Source organism: Pecten maximus, chromosome 5 (genome assembly GCF_902652985.1).
Source record: "Pecten maximus chromosome 5, xPecMax1.1, whole genome shotgun sequence".
NCBI classification, from domain to species: domain Eukaryota; kingdom Metazoa; phylum Mollusca; class Bivalvia; order Pectinida; family Pectinidae; genus Pecten; species Pecten maximus.
The window spans coordinates 16,054,241-16,072,256 of NC_047019.1; the positions used below are offsets into that span (position 1 = coordinate 16,054,241).

General features: G+C 34.7%; 1 protein-coding gene across 3 annotated transcripts in view; it reads left to right on the plus strand.

The window, feature by feature from the left end:
• Positions 1-909: 909 nt before the first annotated feature.
• LOC117327311 (radixin-like) overlaps positions 910-18,016 on the plus strand; it is a 34,528-nt gene continuing 17,421 nt past the window's right edge. For 2 of the 3 annotated variants that reach the window (XM_033884234.1, XM_033884236.1), the window contains exons 1-2: positions 910-1,027; positions 2,633-2,744. In XM_033884234.1, the coding sequence (XP_033740125.1) occupies positions 2,733-2,744 (12 nt within the window). In that variant the 5' untranslated portion in view covers positions 910-1,027; positions 2,633-2,732. Of the gene's footprint in view, positions 1,065-2,632; positions 2,745-18,016 lie in introns of all 3 variants that reach the window. The other variant, XM_033884235.1, reaches the window with a different exon arrangement.

The window sequence follows — 18,016 nt, forward strand, 5'->3', positions numbered from 1 at the left end:
CGACTATCGTTATCATCATACGGGAAGTATACTATCCCGGGTTTAAATTCGTATCGGCTCAATTAAAGGAAGTGTTCAAAGATATTTAACTCGTGTGTTCAGGTAATTAACAACAGCAGAGACCTATATATATATAGGTCTCTGACAACAGTTATTAAAATCCATGATACTTGAAATGAACCAGGGACACAGTAATAAAAACGTGTATATGCAGTAAACGTTTGTAGGTCCCTCAGTGTATATATACAAACAATCCAACTTTATAAAAGAGATGTGGTTGTTTATCGTATTATCGATGATGCAAATTTATATAGATGTGCTCAAGAAGAATAAAGAATTTAAATTTAAATTATATGTTTCTGACTCTACCCCAACCATCACAGTCTAGGCAATTATGGTAATTACGATGCACAGTTCATCGCGATATGCATATATAGGACTTGATTTAGTTTGTCCTCATATATTTTATTGATAAGATGGTATCAATCTGTACAAGTACTCTTAGGAAGGCGACTCGGACCCATAAAAATGTAGGTTTTCTGATGATAATTAAACTTTATAAACATTCCGGTTGAAAACATTAAGCCTAATTAGTGATTTTCGCTTCCGAGTTTCATGGAGTTTAGGGGATAATTCATACCAAAAGCAGTAAAGCATATTGCCGGGTTTCTCTTATCTGTTTGTCATGCAATTTAAACTGAAAGCGGGAACGTGTAGATTCCTTCTGCTTGCAATCTGTAAAGATCACGGACATATATCCGAGTAGAATCAAAAGAAGGAAGTTGATAAAATGTAAAACGAATTTTTCTGGTTTGTATTACAATGTTATCTACATGTGTACAAGTATTTCATTTTTGAAGTATACAACTTGACTGAGTCTTGTGTATTGCAGGTACAGTTACGAGGTAACTCGAACGGAGCGTCATTCGGATTGTTAACTATCAATTCTATCCTAGAGGGGTCCAACTATTGCTCATTATCTTGAGTGTCACACCCTGGAGGCCATAATAGAACCGGTCCCGTAGAAGTAAGTGAACGATTTACAGCACGTTGTTTTATAAGGGGTAGGTATCGTAACGGATTAATTTATGAAAGTAGATTGAACAAATGGATCAGCGAGAACTATCGTTTTCTGCATGCTGACATGGTGTTTTTGTTGTCACATGAATTCTGAAAACGTTATTTTGGGCGGTGTCTGATCCACATCGTGGTGATGTGTGCCGTTGACTAGAGAGGTGTGTGAAAGTGTTTGCAACAAGGACGTTTAAACAAGGATGCTCATGTGTGAGAATACGGAGATATTTAGGATGGATACATAATGTGATATTTTGTGTTAAATTCTCATGAGGTGTTTTCTGTCATTTATTAATTTGCTAACAAGACGATGGACATTGAAATGTGTTAAGCGCTTAGGTGACCGCGATCATGATCGCACTTGTCAAATGAACGTAACTGGACAGGTGGTATAGAGAAAGATGAATGACTTCTGAGGGTCATTTTATTTGGAGACAGGATGTAAAGTCATTATCTGACCACGATGTCGCTTTATCATCTTTGAATTACAACTTTGTGACGACGAACAATACAGGACTTGGAAATTTAATTTTAAAGCCTATTTAAAAAGAGTGTCTTTAGAGTCGATTCTTCTTTTTTCAAGAAATCAACTATCTAAGCACTAACAATTAAGCGGCAATTTAGAGTGTAGGTTCCAGGGGGAGATCTTTTTATCCACGTACTCTGAAGAAAAAATGTTGTAATGACGAGTGTAACTGTTACTGTTGATTAATTTTGTAATTTAAATTAAAAGACCACATTATTGATCAGTTTAAAAATTTTAGCCTGAAGGTTGGTTTGAATTGTTGACATGTGTTACGCATTGTTATATTCCAGACATATTAGTCTGAGTCTGGAATGTATGTGTTACCTGCCTGCTGAAGTAGTTTGTAAACATTGTAGTACACACTACCAATTCCCTGCAGTCTGACTTTCATAATAGAAAAATTAGTAGAATTGAGTTTTATCAAAATTGAAACTGTTCAAGGAAACATACTAAGCAGGAAACCCCTTCATATTCAGTTGTATATCAGATGGGGGGAAAACCACCAACTTGCGTTTAATATGCAGACTCGCTAAAAGCTTATTGGCTACTTCAAAACTTGATGTTACTCTTCTGGAAGTATTGCATCATTTATTTGGCCACACGAAAATGAATTTCATTTTCGCATTTGTAAGATGTTGCATGGCTTAAAAAATGTGACTTGGACGAAAAAATTTAAAGTATTAAGTGATTTTGCTATTTTTTGTAACAAAGCCATAACTCAATTGGCATATTATAATAGGCAAATTTGCATATGTGTCTATTTTGCAATGATTTGAAAATATTTTCCCTTTTGGATTGTATTAAAGGGGAACAACTTCAAATTTATAGTAGGTGTTTATAACTTTCAAGAATTAATAAGGTTTAGAGGTTTAATGAGATGAAACATTTTTTTACTTTGTAATAATGAATTCAGTCTATGTATTGCATATTCATTTACAGAACTTCAAAGCACATATATACCTTAACACTTCTGTATGCTATTTTTGCATATCATGGTTTGATATATTCATTAAGATGTTTTCACTTTTTCAGGAACACCATTGTTTAATTGGGTTTGGCCCTCAGTGGACAGTTACCTCCCTTTACCTTGGACTATCCTATTCCCTGTCTTTGGTGAACCTTAATTCCAAAAATGCCCAAAACAGTAAGTACATTTATATCATATTACTTCTTTTGATATAATATGAAATGACAATTTCTTTGATGTCAAATTGTTTGTAAAAGACTCAAAATTTAACATTCAAGTTTTGTTGGGAAACTGAATGTCATAAGTCATAAGTGGTGTCAATTCCCAAAAAATAGAAATTTAAAAAGACCTTTCTAGTACAATGTTATTTATCATCTTTAAACTAAGAGCTACATGGTTTCCCAGTTGAGTTATAGTAATCTGAAAATAGGCACTGGATCTATGTCGTGAGCAAACATACTGCTGACATGTATAGTTTTTACACACACAGGTACAAAGCCTGCTTCATATTAAATATTCATCATATCCATATTCAATGATGTAGTTTTTACACAGTACAAAGCCTGCTTCATATCAAATATTCTTCATATACATATTCAATTTGAATACAAATATTTCTTAGGTTCAGTCATGTACTAGGAAGAATTCTTATATAAAAAACCCTTTAACAGGTGAGCTTTGCAATCTACTACTGATACAACTACATGTATCTATGAAATATTTAAACCTATTTTAATTGAAACCATTTCTGTGATTACAGTAAACACAACCAGTAAAGCAAATATAACCTTGGAGTGGTTTCAGGTTTTGAGGTCGATACAAATATATGTTTATATTAATTTATTTTGAAAAAAAAAATAAAAATCCGTGAACTGTACAACAGGAAGGGGAAAATGGGACACTGAAATATGTCATATGTATATATAGGCAAGGTATAGTATATTATAGCTGTACATGTGGTGCTATATATAGTGGCATGTTTGTGAGACAAAGAGACGGAGGCAAAGGATATGCTTCCGGTTCAACTTTCACAACATCCATGTGGGCCTAAAAAAGAACTGAAAATCACAATGAAGTTGCATAATTGTAAAAACAAAAAATCAGCACGTGGCCATATCTATGATGTGATTATGGAGCTAAAAGAAAGAAATGAAATTGGTGATTGAACTTGTGAAGTTAATATAGAGAAACAAGTGCACATGCTAGCAAGTGGTTTTGCCTGTAGGAGCTGTAACAGCCCTGATGTAAGGGGATACTCCGCCAATTACCAGGGATGGTTTAAAACCTTCACCCCAGTACAGAAAGGAGGGAAATTCTGTAAGTCGGCACACACCAAGCATTGTGTACTGCAGCTGGTCCCCACTCACTTGATGTAGTGGTCATTAGGCTTACAGTACTTACTACCAAAGGGAATTAGTAGCAGATTAACTCTCTAATAATTGTGTCAGATTTCCTAAAACTGATAATATAATCTGTATTGATAAAATTCCATGAAATATTGTAAAGTCCAATAGGCTGGAGTGATCTTTATCATACGTATGCATTACATACATGTACAGTTGTGCTGTTCATCAGATAACAAAGAGATATAAAAGAAGTTAATGATAGTCTATATATATCTATTTTCTATGAAATACTTGAATGCCCGCCCCCCCCCACGCGCGCACACACACACACACACAAAATCAAAACACATTAAAATTCTTACTTACTTGCAGGTCATATTTCTTATACCAATTTTGTTTTTATTTTGTCAGAAGACTTTATTTGAAACCATAAATTGGACTAGAGAAGTAAGGCATTTAGTTTTCTACTGTTGTGAAGGAACTAGGTCACATTATCAATATTTTATGTAGAGCAAACGTAATTATCCAATCACAAGCGATGGAATGTGGTATTAATAAATAATAATAATAAAAAAAGGAAAGGAAATATTCACAGCTAATCAAGATTCCAGAAGCTAGTTTTATGGCCTGCAGTATTATTATAAAAGGTAGCTGTTCATCTTAAGATTTTGAACACATACATACAGCATATACACCATATAGACAGTTGGAATGAAATATTAATGAATTACCTTGGGCCACGTGGATCTTTATAGAGAAAAAGAGTGGAAGCATGTGGATCAGGTTAGGAAACCTCTATTACTAAGTAAATTCAGTCAATATTGATAATGCAATGCTTGTCTGTCAAAGTACATTATTATGCTTATGGTTTCAAACTGTTATGTGGGCCAAAACAAAAATTTTCTGTAGGTTTCCAGATGTTCTGCCCAAATGCTGGGTATTGAATTTCTGCTAGGTTTCTGGAGGATCAGCTATAATTGTATTGGGGGAATTTGTCTTTATGAAAATAAGAAATGTGGAACGAAAAAAACAACTCCAGAATGTTACAGGAAGTTTTCATTATTTTTCAAATCCTTTGGGGTGTCTCACGACGACACAGTGTGTTGTACCTGCACATACTGTGCTTTATACAACTGTCGATTTATAATAAAGATCTGTTGTCATTTCTGATGGTTAACCTGTGTCTACCAATATTAAATACTGGTATTTAACTTATCATATGAGTGGTAGAGTGATATATCATAGTCATCCTTTAAACTTAGTGAAAGTTAGGGCCTACAGTATACTAAGGGTATGTAATCATATATCACTGCAGTAGTAGTTAAATTTTTCTTTCCAACTCAGAAGAGGTTTGACCTACATACATGTTAATGTGATGAAACATGTTTTGTGTGTTCAGGGTCATACTTTCAAACTGTAAGATAGGATTTTAAGGTCACTTGAGTAGTTCCTGTGACCTGTTGTGATTGTCTTTGTGCATTGTCTGAAGTCTATTCCCACCATGCATTAACGTTGCATGTGTGCATCATGTGTTAATCGATAATGATCCCATTATCGACTCCTCAGAAACTGCCAATCAGATTTGTTTGAAACTTATTGGTAATCATCCATCTCTGGATCAGAATATTTCCTCCAGAAGAGATGGACCCAAAAGGGCTGGCTGATTGAGGGACGGGGTCATAAGGGGTCACAGAGTGCAAAACCTTTAAGGTTAAAGGACATTTTTACAACATACAGATGGATTTGAATCAACATAATGTAAAATAATCCATAAATGATGGCATTCAGGATTTGCATTCCAGAAGTGACCACCCCACCACAACCCTCTTCCCTCTCCGCCTCTCCCACAAACCCCACCCCAATTGCATGTGGCTGTGTTCAGGGTAGGGGTATATAATGTGAAACCTTCATTTGTTCAACGTTTTCTGTTAGAAGTTATATGTAGGTTCAGCCCATCATTTTAGAAAATGATCAATTGTTTGATGATGATTAGAATGAATTTTACATGGATTGGATGTAGGTACTAGCTGTTCATGTACATTTATTCTGTATGGAATCACTTCAGTGTCAAATGGTATGTATATTAATGTAAATCTACTTGGATACTGGATAGCAAGTTTTGGAGAAATTCTGTGTATACTGATGTATATCAGCAGTAAAGTTGCATCTTTAACTTCATTTTTATAAGACATCAGTTTTGTTTATAAATGGAAGAAAATGGCCAAAAGATTCACAAGTCTTTCACTGAAAGCACTAATGTTGCCAGTGTTGTATAATGAATTAGGTACGACACGGACAACACCTGTCAGAAGTAAAACTTTCCCAATTTGTTACTACTGTTAAAATTTGTGAGGTGCACACTTTGACCACACCTGGTTACAGGGGTAAGGCCAACGACAGGTACACCTATTGAGGTCGGGAGCAGATAAGCTGTGTATGCTGGCATGCCATAGTATCTAGACAGTGAGCACAGGGCGTGGAACATAGGTAGGACTTTAGTCATAGCTGTTAATGTAATACACACAAATGGATATATATGTATATAGATCTATATGCCATTTATGTATGAATGTATTATTGTCCAGAAGCTATATGGCATTGTACAATAGGTATGATTAGTCACCTTCAACGTGAGGACATATAGACTAAGGAAGCAAAGTCAATTACCATTAGTTGAAAACTAGTTATACCATCACGTTCATGGCATTCACAGTGTTATTAAATGAAGTTATATAATAGATAATGCCAAGTGTGTCTATAGCTAATTGTCTCGAAAATGTGGAAAAAACTGTTTTTCAAGGATGCACAATCAAGTTATCAAACTATTGCTATTCATGCACCTAATACTGCCATCAACTCCTATAACATATTTATAAAGTGAAAGGATATGTTATCTTGAATGACCCAGGTCACTGGGTCAGTTTCTCTGCATGGGTAGCCAACTGACCACTGCTTTTGTCTGGTGACTGAATACTGGAGGTGTGTAGGTCCATGAATAAATCTGGATCCACTGTCCATTTGGGTGATTTTCTTTCCCCATTGTAGTATTAGTAATGTATCACAGTAATAGACCACACTAGTGTTTTAATGGACATCATCTGAATGTCTTGTGATATCTTAGTGAACATTATATCAAAATAACTGGTTATTTTAGAGGTTATTATTAGGCCCAGTTCCTATTATTATGCCATCCACAATCCTCCCTATTGGTACATAGATAATAGGGTTACATAGCACACAGGTAATAGGGTTACATAGCACACAGGTAATAGGGTTACATAGCACACAGGTAATAGGGTTACATAGCACACAGGTAATAGGGTTACATAGCACCCAGGTAATAGGGTTACATAGCACACAGGTAATAGGGTTACATAGCACACAGGTAATAGGGTTACATAGCACACAGGTAATAGGGTTACATAGCACACAGGTAATAGGGTTACATAGCAGACAGGTAATAGGGTTACATAGCACACAGGTAATAGGGTTACATAGCACACAGGTAATAGGGTTACATAGCACACAGGTAATAGGGTTACATAGCACACAGGTAATAGGGTTACATAGCAGACAGGTAATAGGGTTACATAGCAGACAGGTAATAGGGTTACATAGACAGGTAATAGGGTTACATAGCAGACAGGTAATAGGGTTACATAGCAGACAGGTAATAGGGTTACATAGACAGGTAATAGGGTTACATAGCAGACAGGTAATAGGGTTACATAGACAGGTAATAGGGTTACATAGCACACAGGTAATAGTGTTACATGGGGTTGTGTACAAAGCACAAAGACCTAGAGATAAAGGTGATATGATACAAAATACTGACAAACCTGTCAAAGTGATGGTCCCAATGCAAAAGTTGATTTTTGTTTATGATTAACAAGCTAAAATTTATAATTGATCAGATTTTGACATTTTGGCGGGTTTACGTCTTTTCATCCTTTAGCTTTTAAGCTGTCTTTTCGCAGGGAACAAAGCGAAAAGAAGAATCGGCATATATAAACCAACATATACCTACCTCAGTGACATTTGTTTTAATTTCAATTCCAAAATTTCTATATATTCTATATAATTCTATATAAGATATATAATTGACCAGATCTTAAATGCCCACAAACCCCTACCCTCTGATTCCCCATATAAACTCTACAGATAATGGCCCAGTGATGAGTAATCTGATAAGATCTTATTGGTACCTCTTCATTGAAAGCTAGTCGGGTTGCATTGGTAATCATCAAACCTGCAGTGATCTGTTTGTCTGTTCAATGTAATGCATTAACTGTTGCTCCATGAATCACAACTGCAGGTGTAGTATTTGATGGTTGTTTTTTTTACGATCGCAGTACTAACTAGGGAGGGTCCTAGAAATTAGCTGCCAAGTGAAGTCCTATTTTAAGATAAACATGTACACTTGGTGTGTCCACACCCAGTCACTCGGGGATGTAAATAAGTCATTACCGTGAGGAAGTTCTATATATAATATATATATGTACACTTAATAGATGTCTGTGTGTCTTCCTGTATTACTTTGTTTCCCTCCTGTCATAACATGGCTATGATCAATATCTCATTATCAATACCCCATATTTCATATCGAGCAGCACAGGTTTTTTTTTTTGTTCTTGAAGGATAAAAGGATTGATGAATGATTTGGCTTGTATGAGTTGTAATTGATGTTTCCATTTAGCAGTGGCTTTGTACTTTTGTTACTGACTTGCTTCCTTGTTTTAAAAATCAAACCCCATTATTATATTACAAATTAAGGAAACAAACTGCACAAATGTCATTAACTGATATTTCAAAACAGTGACATAATTAAGCAAGTGTAAACTAAGCCGGCTCAGGAATAGGTCGTACTACCACACTGTCCTAGACATGGATGGGCTTATTACCAGGCATGGGCTTAAAGCTTATTGCTGGATAAATAGGGTAAGGGAAAAAACAGGATGACCTGAAATTTGAAATTGTGAATGAAACCTCATTTTACGATAGCGGTATTTATAACAGTAGGTAGATTGGGCATGATTAAACCTGTATTGGGGTGTTAGTGAATGTATGTGGGTTGATTTGTATGTGTACAGGTGATCACTCGGGTAGTCACACAAGCTGGGTGTATATATAAATTAGTTTTCTTTGAATCGTTATAAATTCAATAAAAATATCTTGTCCTAAACACATGTTTGTATAAGATACTTTCATTGAAGTTGCGTATTTTTGATTGAAGTTTTAAGATTCAGTTAAAGAAAACTATTAAATCACTTGGATTGGGAATTGAAATATTGTCTTCAAAATTTTCAAATTGTCTTGAAATTTTTGTGTAAATTTGCAGTTAACAATTGTCGTTAACAAATATAAATAGGTAATTTTGAGTAAATCTGTGAATTTTTAGGCTTTGTACATTTAGATGAGTCAAATGGAGAGAGTGAGACAATCTGTGGTGACCCAAGTACAGTTTGTGGTTTTGTTTTAAGATGTTATTTCCTGATAGAAGACGAAACCAACACAAAATGTTAACTGTTCTTTGATATCCTGTAACAGTAAAGATTTTTTGTGACATGTATATATGAATGTATAATAGATGAGTAAATAGAAAAAATTATAAAAATAATGTATGACTGATGGTGTTTTAGTTTTGTACAAGGCAGAACAATAGAAACATGTATGTAAGTAGCTGTTTGTTATATCAGACCCAACGTCATCATCAAAATGGTGGTATAAAGGTGATAGATAATGAGATGCAACATGCCTGGCTGTGTATTGTGAAGGATGTACCGACTGGCTCTGTCTTACACGAGGATTACACATGAATTTACATTTGATATTGATGGTGTCTGTTATGAATGACTTTTAAGTTTATTTAAATATATTGTTGGGTCACTGATAAGTTGGAATACTTTATCGGTATTGTACTTTTATACAGGTAAATATCTCACAAGTCCAAAATAGGGTTCATTTATAGAGGCTCAAAAATTTAAGAAGGTGATGCATAGGTCATTGTTAGCTGAGGAGAGTATCTGGGATTTGGAGAAAGGATATATATTTTGACTTAGGGCTATTCTCCAATTCCTTTATAGCAGTAAAATTAACACAATCAGTTATTGTGTAAGTCTTACTTGAAGCATTACAACGACCATGATTTACTTACGAGGCCATGGAGCCAACATACCGTAAATAATACTAAATATCAGCAAATAAGTCCCTGTCCACCAATTTAAATAAGTCTTCTTCGTTTTTGCAGAATCATAAATTTTTAAAAAGTAAATTGAAATAATCCCTCCCTGAATATCGGTACTAAACTGTAACTCTTAGGAGGAAATTGTTTGAGGATAAATACAGTATTTTCATTCAAGTTGTTAATGACTGCAATGCAAGTCAGTCAATGAAATCACAGCATTTGTTACAATTATAAATTAAATTCATCAGAGTTAATTGTACGTAGGCTAAAAGGGAGTTTAGATTGTATTAGGAGATAGATATGAACTCATATACCTCTAGACAAATATATGAAATGCTGGTGTCGTCTCATTAAACAGTATGACTGACAATACATGTAGCAATATTGATATGAAATAGGTTAAGATAAGGTAACTTCTGTTTAGATGAGTGTTTTTTTTTACTGTTTATCGTTATCTTATCTCTATCTGATCTATGTATATTAGATTTTACTTATGATTTTAAATTGAATTATATACCAGATATGAATAATGCCGTTATATATGCTTCTGTTAGACTTCAATAAGGACAAAGAACACCTGCAGATATATCTTATTCAAAATAATTTATTGATGCGATCAAAAATCTCTTGACAAGAGACATAGACAAACTTCATTGATATCATAAGTAAACTGTCATAGTAAAATATTTACACATAGCTGTTTATATTGGAAACTATGTATAATGTGATGTCTTCTTGTGAGTGTCTAGTCCTAAATGACTAATAATTACCAATGGATCATAAAGCAATACAAAGATCAAATCCATTACACAGATGTATGGGATTACATAATATTGTTTTGCTATATATAAAAGACATCATTTGAAATTAAAAAGCAAAGAATTCTGTCATAATAGTGAAACCGTGATCTACGCTCAAAATGTATAGAAAGAGGGCGAAACGTACCGTAATAAAAAATATAGATCTCCATGGAAACTCTGATAAAAAGAGGCTAAGACCAGGTGCTCCGGAAGGGTAAGCGTCTTCTGCTTAATTGACAACACCCACCGTACAAATCTTAATTGACAACACCCACCATACAAATCTTAATTGACAACACCCATTGTACAAATCTTAATTGACAACACCGACCATACAAATCTTAATTGACAACACCCATTGTACAAATCTTAATTGACAACACCGACCATGCAAATCTTAATTGACAACACTCACCCTACAAATCTTAATTGACAACACCCACCGTACAAATCTTGATTGACAACACCCACCGTAAAAATCTTAATTGACAACATGCACCCACCATACAAATCTTAATTGACAACACCCACCTTGCAAATCTAAATCGAATCTTGGTTTCGTCCCATTCTCTAATGGGAAGTAGGGTGATAACAAATGGAACCACTGGCCTATCAACAAGCCCCAAACAGGTCTGACTTCATATTGCATGAGGAAATGAAGTATTTCTAAATGAGATAACTATGTCAACCGTAAAAGTTTCCCATGGTCTTCATCGCTCAGCTGCATTTCTTAAAACTTTGAGACAATATTTTCTCCATCAGTTAATATAAGTTGACATCCGACTCAAAAATCGTGATGATGAGAACAAGTCATTGAACATGGATTCAACTCAGACAGATAAACACTAGATAAGTGATGCAAGTATGTAATTGCTATCAAGAAATGGAAAGTTAACAATTGAATTCACTATGCGGATCATAAAGCTTAGTTGTAAGCTGTCCCTTTTGGTTACTTGTATCTTCTGTGTAATATAGTAATGGCAGATAACATCATTAGAACATCTGATGTTTTATGAAGATATTGTGTATTTGTTCAGGCAGCCTTTACCTGTTAGAGATGGTATGATGGGCTAACAAACAGTTGAAGGCATAGCCACTCAGAGTGGGAAACCCCTGGGGTAGATGTCAAAACAATACCAGACTGATGTTCATTGCTACAAATAGATGAGGTTTCCACAGTGGCACCACAAGGGATGAAGGTTTTGGCTTCACTGACAACTGTATATTGTGTATATTTGTATAATCTCGTATTGGTTATAAGTGCTTTTGCCAGAAAATATGCTGATGTTGCAAAAGTCCTATAAGTGTTGAGTATACTGATCTACTATATAGTATAAAGCTCAGCATATAGTTCAGGACCTTTATGTTTAAAGCTTAGTCTAGCACAGTCCCATGGCATGGTGCCCCAGTTAAACATTTTTTTCTTCCTCAAACACAGGTGATGTGTGAACAAGACGAGTTTCCTATAGCTATACAATTTAGAGTTCCCATTAATGTGTATTAGGAGTGGAAGACTGTTGAGCATGAAATAACACCTTTATGTCCTGGAGCAGTGAACCGTAACCACACTAATTAAGACTTCCTGGTGTAGGAGTTTACCTGAATACCCTTAAAACTTGTCCTTATATATTATAAATACAATTTCTCTCTATCTACCGTGAGCAATTAATAACTTGTAGGACAGGTTTTGTTAGGTCAACACCAGATAGGTTTAAGTCATTTGAGTTTGTGATTTAGTTGTTAAATGTACAATACTGTAGAACTTGAAGGATAGTCGGTGTTAAATGTACAATACTGTAGAACTCGAAGGATAGTCGGTGGGTACATAGCTTGAATATTCCTGTCATGATGTGAGGAATGTCCCGAAGAATTTAAATATTGACCAGGATAGTCTGGAAGTACTTTGTGTGTGGCTTAATCTTTTCTGCGCCCCTACTTGATGATTGTGCGAGTATAGGGTTTATTGGCTAAGGTTTGTCTGGTATTTTTATCTAGGAATAGCAGGGCCCTTTTTCATTGTTCAGATGTCACATGGTTGATCCCTGGTTCAGTATGTGTGTATACCACATCATAGTGATAGAATCTTGTGTTGATGTCTGTTACAAAACTTGTAGTTTCCTGTTTGTGTTAAATTGGAATTTAATTTCAAACAAGAGATATTTGTTAAGATAAAATACACAAACATTACATAACAGAAGTACTAGAATGACAACCAATTAGTTTTGCAATGTTCTTTATATATTTATGGGTAGAAACAGCTTAATGCTGTATCCAAATACAAAATATCTCACGTTATTATGTTTTCCAGATACTTAACTTCTGAACACAGTCCTCTATAAATATCACGTCTGTTTCCTGTTATTTATTTGTTGAAAAATATTTTGATAATTTCATTAAAACAAATCTATTACAGAGAAATGAAATGCAATATTGATACCCATGATGAAAGTTGTGCATATGTACATCCCCAATATATTGTGATGAAGTACTCTGTACATTACCTTACACTCGAGATATTTTACAAAAAAAACAAAAAAAATCCTTTGAAATTCTTTACTATCAGCAAACATGTTTTAAGGAAATATTTATATAAATAATCACCAAGAATGACTTTATTTTTGGTTGTTTTGACTCTGGCTCTGTTCCTTATATCCATAAAGGATGTGGGATGTATTACCATAATATCAGAACCTCTGGTCCAAGGCATGTCAAGATTATGCTACTTACATCTTATTACTGAGTCAGGAAGTAATTAAGAATGGAGTCTAATTTCTGACAGACACAGGAAATTACTATAGACATGGAAAGACTCAATTGTAAGCATGAAATATTTTCTGCAACTGCATACAAGGAGGAAGGTACATGAAGCCGTATAGTCTAGCCCTACATGCAGACACCATACTGCAGCAAAATTGAGATACAATGCAGGCCTATGCTCAATAGGCCTGGCAAGGATGAATTAAAAAGTCAACACGGCTGAGATCAAATCACTTAAATGTTGGGATATTTCACTCCAAGTCTTGTCCAGATCACCGAGCTACAAGTTTTTATGCTGCAGTATAGTATCTATCAATGAAGGTACCTGCTGAATTGATGTTGTCTTAGTACCATTTCATTGCAGAGATAAAGAAGAGACTTGGCCGAGCCCCAGTTCATTATAGAAATCAATAGTATGGAAGGTTGGCGTAGAAAGATACACATTCTTACACTTGGTACATAGTTACATATATACTTAGTTAAGGATTTGTTCATGCTTCTGAAAGATCTAGTTTCTCTTTATACATGATTATCATCAAGAAACCACATATCTTTAATCTCTGTACATGTACTTTATTAATTTAATTGAGTATTTCCATATATTGATAAGTTAAATGTGTTATGGTCTGGTGGCCATGTGGAAACATTTTTTAGTACCATATATTTCAGCTGTAACACTTTCCTTTAGCTCTTAGGAGGGCAATAAGTAGCTAGATATAGTGATAAACCATCTACGTATTTATAAAAAAAAATTATGTTACCTGGCAGATTTACCTGTCAAACATTCATGCAGTGTAAGAGCTTCAAGGTCATTCTGGTTATTGCAATGTACTGTAATTTATAGGGTCATGTTTTAAAGTAGTACCTGGATCATGTGACTCAAGGCCAAACTCAATCAGGGTGTACTTATGTGGTAATCTCCATCTTGTTTAATGTATATATACAAGCGGAGTGTGGGATCTTTCTAGATATAGGGGAGAGTTAACTGTTCCCCAGTCCCTTCTCTATCAAAAATTGTATATAAGATATCTTTGCGATTTCTGTTGATCCATTCCGAGATAGCATCTCGACACTATGAATATAGATTCATAGGTAAATCAAACAACTTTTTTAGATTTTTGTAAAACAAGGCTGGTAATTCAATATCTTCAATAACAAATTAAGATTTTACAGAGGTGCCAACATCACAATCTCCTTTGAATATTTTTGATAGATCTATATTTTTCACTGTTTTATATAAAAAAAAATGTGAAATTTATGGTGGTTGTGAGACTAAACATAATTCAATGCTACTGCATTTTATGCATTATCTTAAAGATTAAGATAGTTTTGTAGAAGGAAATACTTAGTCTAATAGCTAGCTTCGTGCCTGTACACGAATCCATTCTGTAATAGGTTTCATTTTCTCTTGACTAGTTAAATTAAAATTGAAGACATTTTCTGGACCTCAGACATGCCTCTTTGTTGATGTGTAGAAACTACAAACTAAATGTGTTACATTTATAAAACCAGAATGTCTGTACTTCACCTGTATGGAAAGCCAGTTAAATTAGTTGACAGCTAGATAAATCGTATGACGATTTGCTGAAAAGTTTCCTTTAGAATAATGAGTTTGTAAATGGGACGTGATTTTGGGTAACTGTATACCCCTGTGCTTGGTACAACAAGAGCGGTGAAAATATGTGCCTTTGTGGTGTATTGTCTCCTGTACATATAGTAGGTCTTGTGATCTTATGTTAGAACTACCTCGCTCACTTAATTACTCTGGAGCTGGTTTGTCCAGGTATATATTGTTAAGGTGCAGAATTTTCATGTCAGACTGCTGAACTGGAGGAACTTAATACATTGCATGTCTAATGACCAGTATTGCACCAAGACAAAATTATCTTTGATTTTCCCAGGGTACTCGTCACCAAAGTAATACTAACCCAGTCATTATACATACTTCACGAAACCAAGCAGAACAAGGTTGTTAAAAGATTCTTTAAAAGTACAAACAAATTGGATGTAATCCAGCAAAAGCAATTGTCGCTATTGTCATGTTGAAATAAAGATCTGCCTACCCTTTCAAGGTCATCACATGATATTGTAGATATAAAAGTCGAGGTCTTATTAACACAGGTTGATGTGGATATAGAAGTCAAGGTCATCACAGGATAATGTTGATAAAGTCAAGGTCATCATATGATGATATAGATACAGAAGTCAAGGTCATATGATTATGTTGATATATACGTCAAGGTCGTCATATTATAATGTTGATATATATGTCAAGGTCATCACAGGATAATGTATATATAGAAGTCAAGGTCATCACAGGATAATGTTGATATAGAAGTCAAGGTCATCACAGGATAATGTTGATATAGAAGTCAAGGTCATCACAGGATAATGTTGAAAAGTCAAGGTCATCATGGGGAAATGTTGATATAGAAGTCAAGGTCATCAAAGGATAATGTTGATGTAGAAGTCAAGGTCATCACAGCATAATGTTGATATAGAAGTCAAGGTCATCACAAGGTGATGCAGATATAGAAGTCAAGGTCATCACAGGATAATGTATATATAGAAGTCAAGGTCATCACAGGATAATGTTGAAAAGTCAAGGTCATCATGGGAAAATGTTGATATAGAAGTCAAGGTCATCACAGGATAATGTTGATATAGAAGTCAAGGTCATCACAGCATAATGTTGATATAGAAGTCAAGGTCATCACAGGGTGATGCAGATATAGAAGTCAAGGTTATCATAGGATAATGTAGATCTATTGCTATTATTTAGATTTTCGTTTTATAGCACTTTACCAGGTAGTATACTTAATTATTTTGGCATAATCAGATTTGAGTAAATAATAACATTTGATAAATTAGCACAATGATGAATCATCACAACCACATCATTGGCTGTGGCTTCCTACTTATAAAGCTGAATGTTTGCTGTTATAAAATGTCACTCAGTATCTGAAAGGATCGTATGATAATTACAAATAGACCATTGTTCTTTAAAACTAATTCATGGGAGTTTCCACATCTTTACAAGTCTGTTTGATAGCTCTATTTGCTAATGACTGAACCTGTTATGTCATTTAGAAGAAAAAAAAAGATTTTTTTTACCATGTCTTGTTTATGAGTTGTGTGAGATGAATAGGTGAGGTTGTATGACCTTAACATATTTACAATCAAACACAGGCAACCCACCAGGCATGTCTAAATCCAGCTATTATAATCAGTGGTGATATTTATCAGCAGTAGCTATAGCTTGTAAGTTTCTGAGAAGTGAAACAACAGATCACAACAGATCCTGTTCCATAAAGTACACCAGAGAAAATGATTTGTGAGCAGTTTGTCTTTGTATTTCAAGCTGCTGTAGCAGTTTAACATGGGTATTTCAAGCTGCTGTAGCAGTTTAACGTTGGTATTTCAAGCTGCTGTAGCAGTTTAACGTGGGTATTTCAAGCTGCTGTAGCAGTTTAACGTGGGTATTTCAAGCTGCTGTAGCAGTTTAACGTGGGTATTTCAAGAAGTCCTCTTTAAAGGTTTCCTTAAACTACATATGATCAGCTCGTGATCCGAGTGCAATTCACGCAGCTTACTTCATTATCATCTGCAAGGGGGACTAAGTTTGAATATCAACATACTTCTTTGACCTTGGTTTTTAAGTTCAACGAGGGAATTTTTTTAGTTTTATCTTTAAACAGAAAAATTCAAATAGGTAAATGCTTCTTTGAATGTAATATCGGGATTTTTTTTTGTTTTTTTTTATCGTTTAAATATTTACTACTTTGATATCCTAGAAAGACACTTGTTACATAACTGCTGTATTCAAGATATAGATGCTCCCATTGGCTAGATGTAGGTATTTACCTGTACAGGTAAGCATATGTATACCTTATTTAGTCAATAGGTCTACCTGGTGACCTCAATATACCATCGGTAGAAGCTATAGTGTATTTATTTCCCAATACACTTGCACATCTTATATATGTGTGGGGGGCCAGAAATGGACACATTTTGTCATGAATAAGTCATAAGTGGATGATAGACTTCATTACAATGCATATTATTGCATTCATTTCTTTTCTTTAACCTGACAGTGTACGGTAGGTCTTTCAGGGGGTTGGACATGTGTTAGCTTAATTATATATAATCTCAAGGAAGAGAAAGCCATGCAGAAATAGTTAGAAGTTCATTATGTAAAGTAAATTATCGCGAAAAATTATCATTATGTCTTTTGTATGTGCACATGTGCTTATATTTATGATGAGGACATGCACAGTGGGACACAGCAGGGACGATCTCTGCTCTAGGTCATATAACTTCAAAACTGTTCACATCCTTGTACATATCTATACAATACAGCCG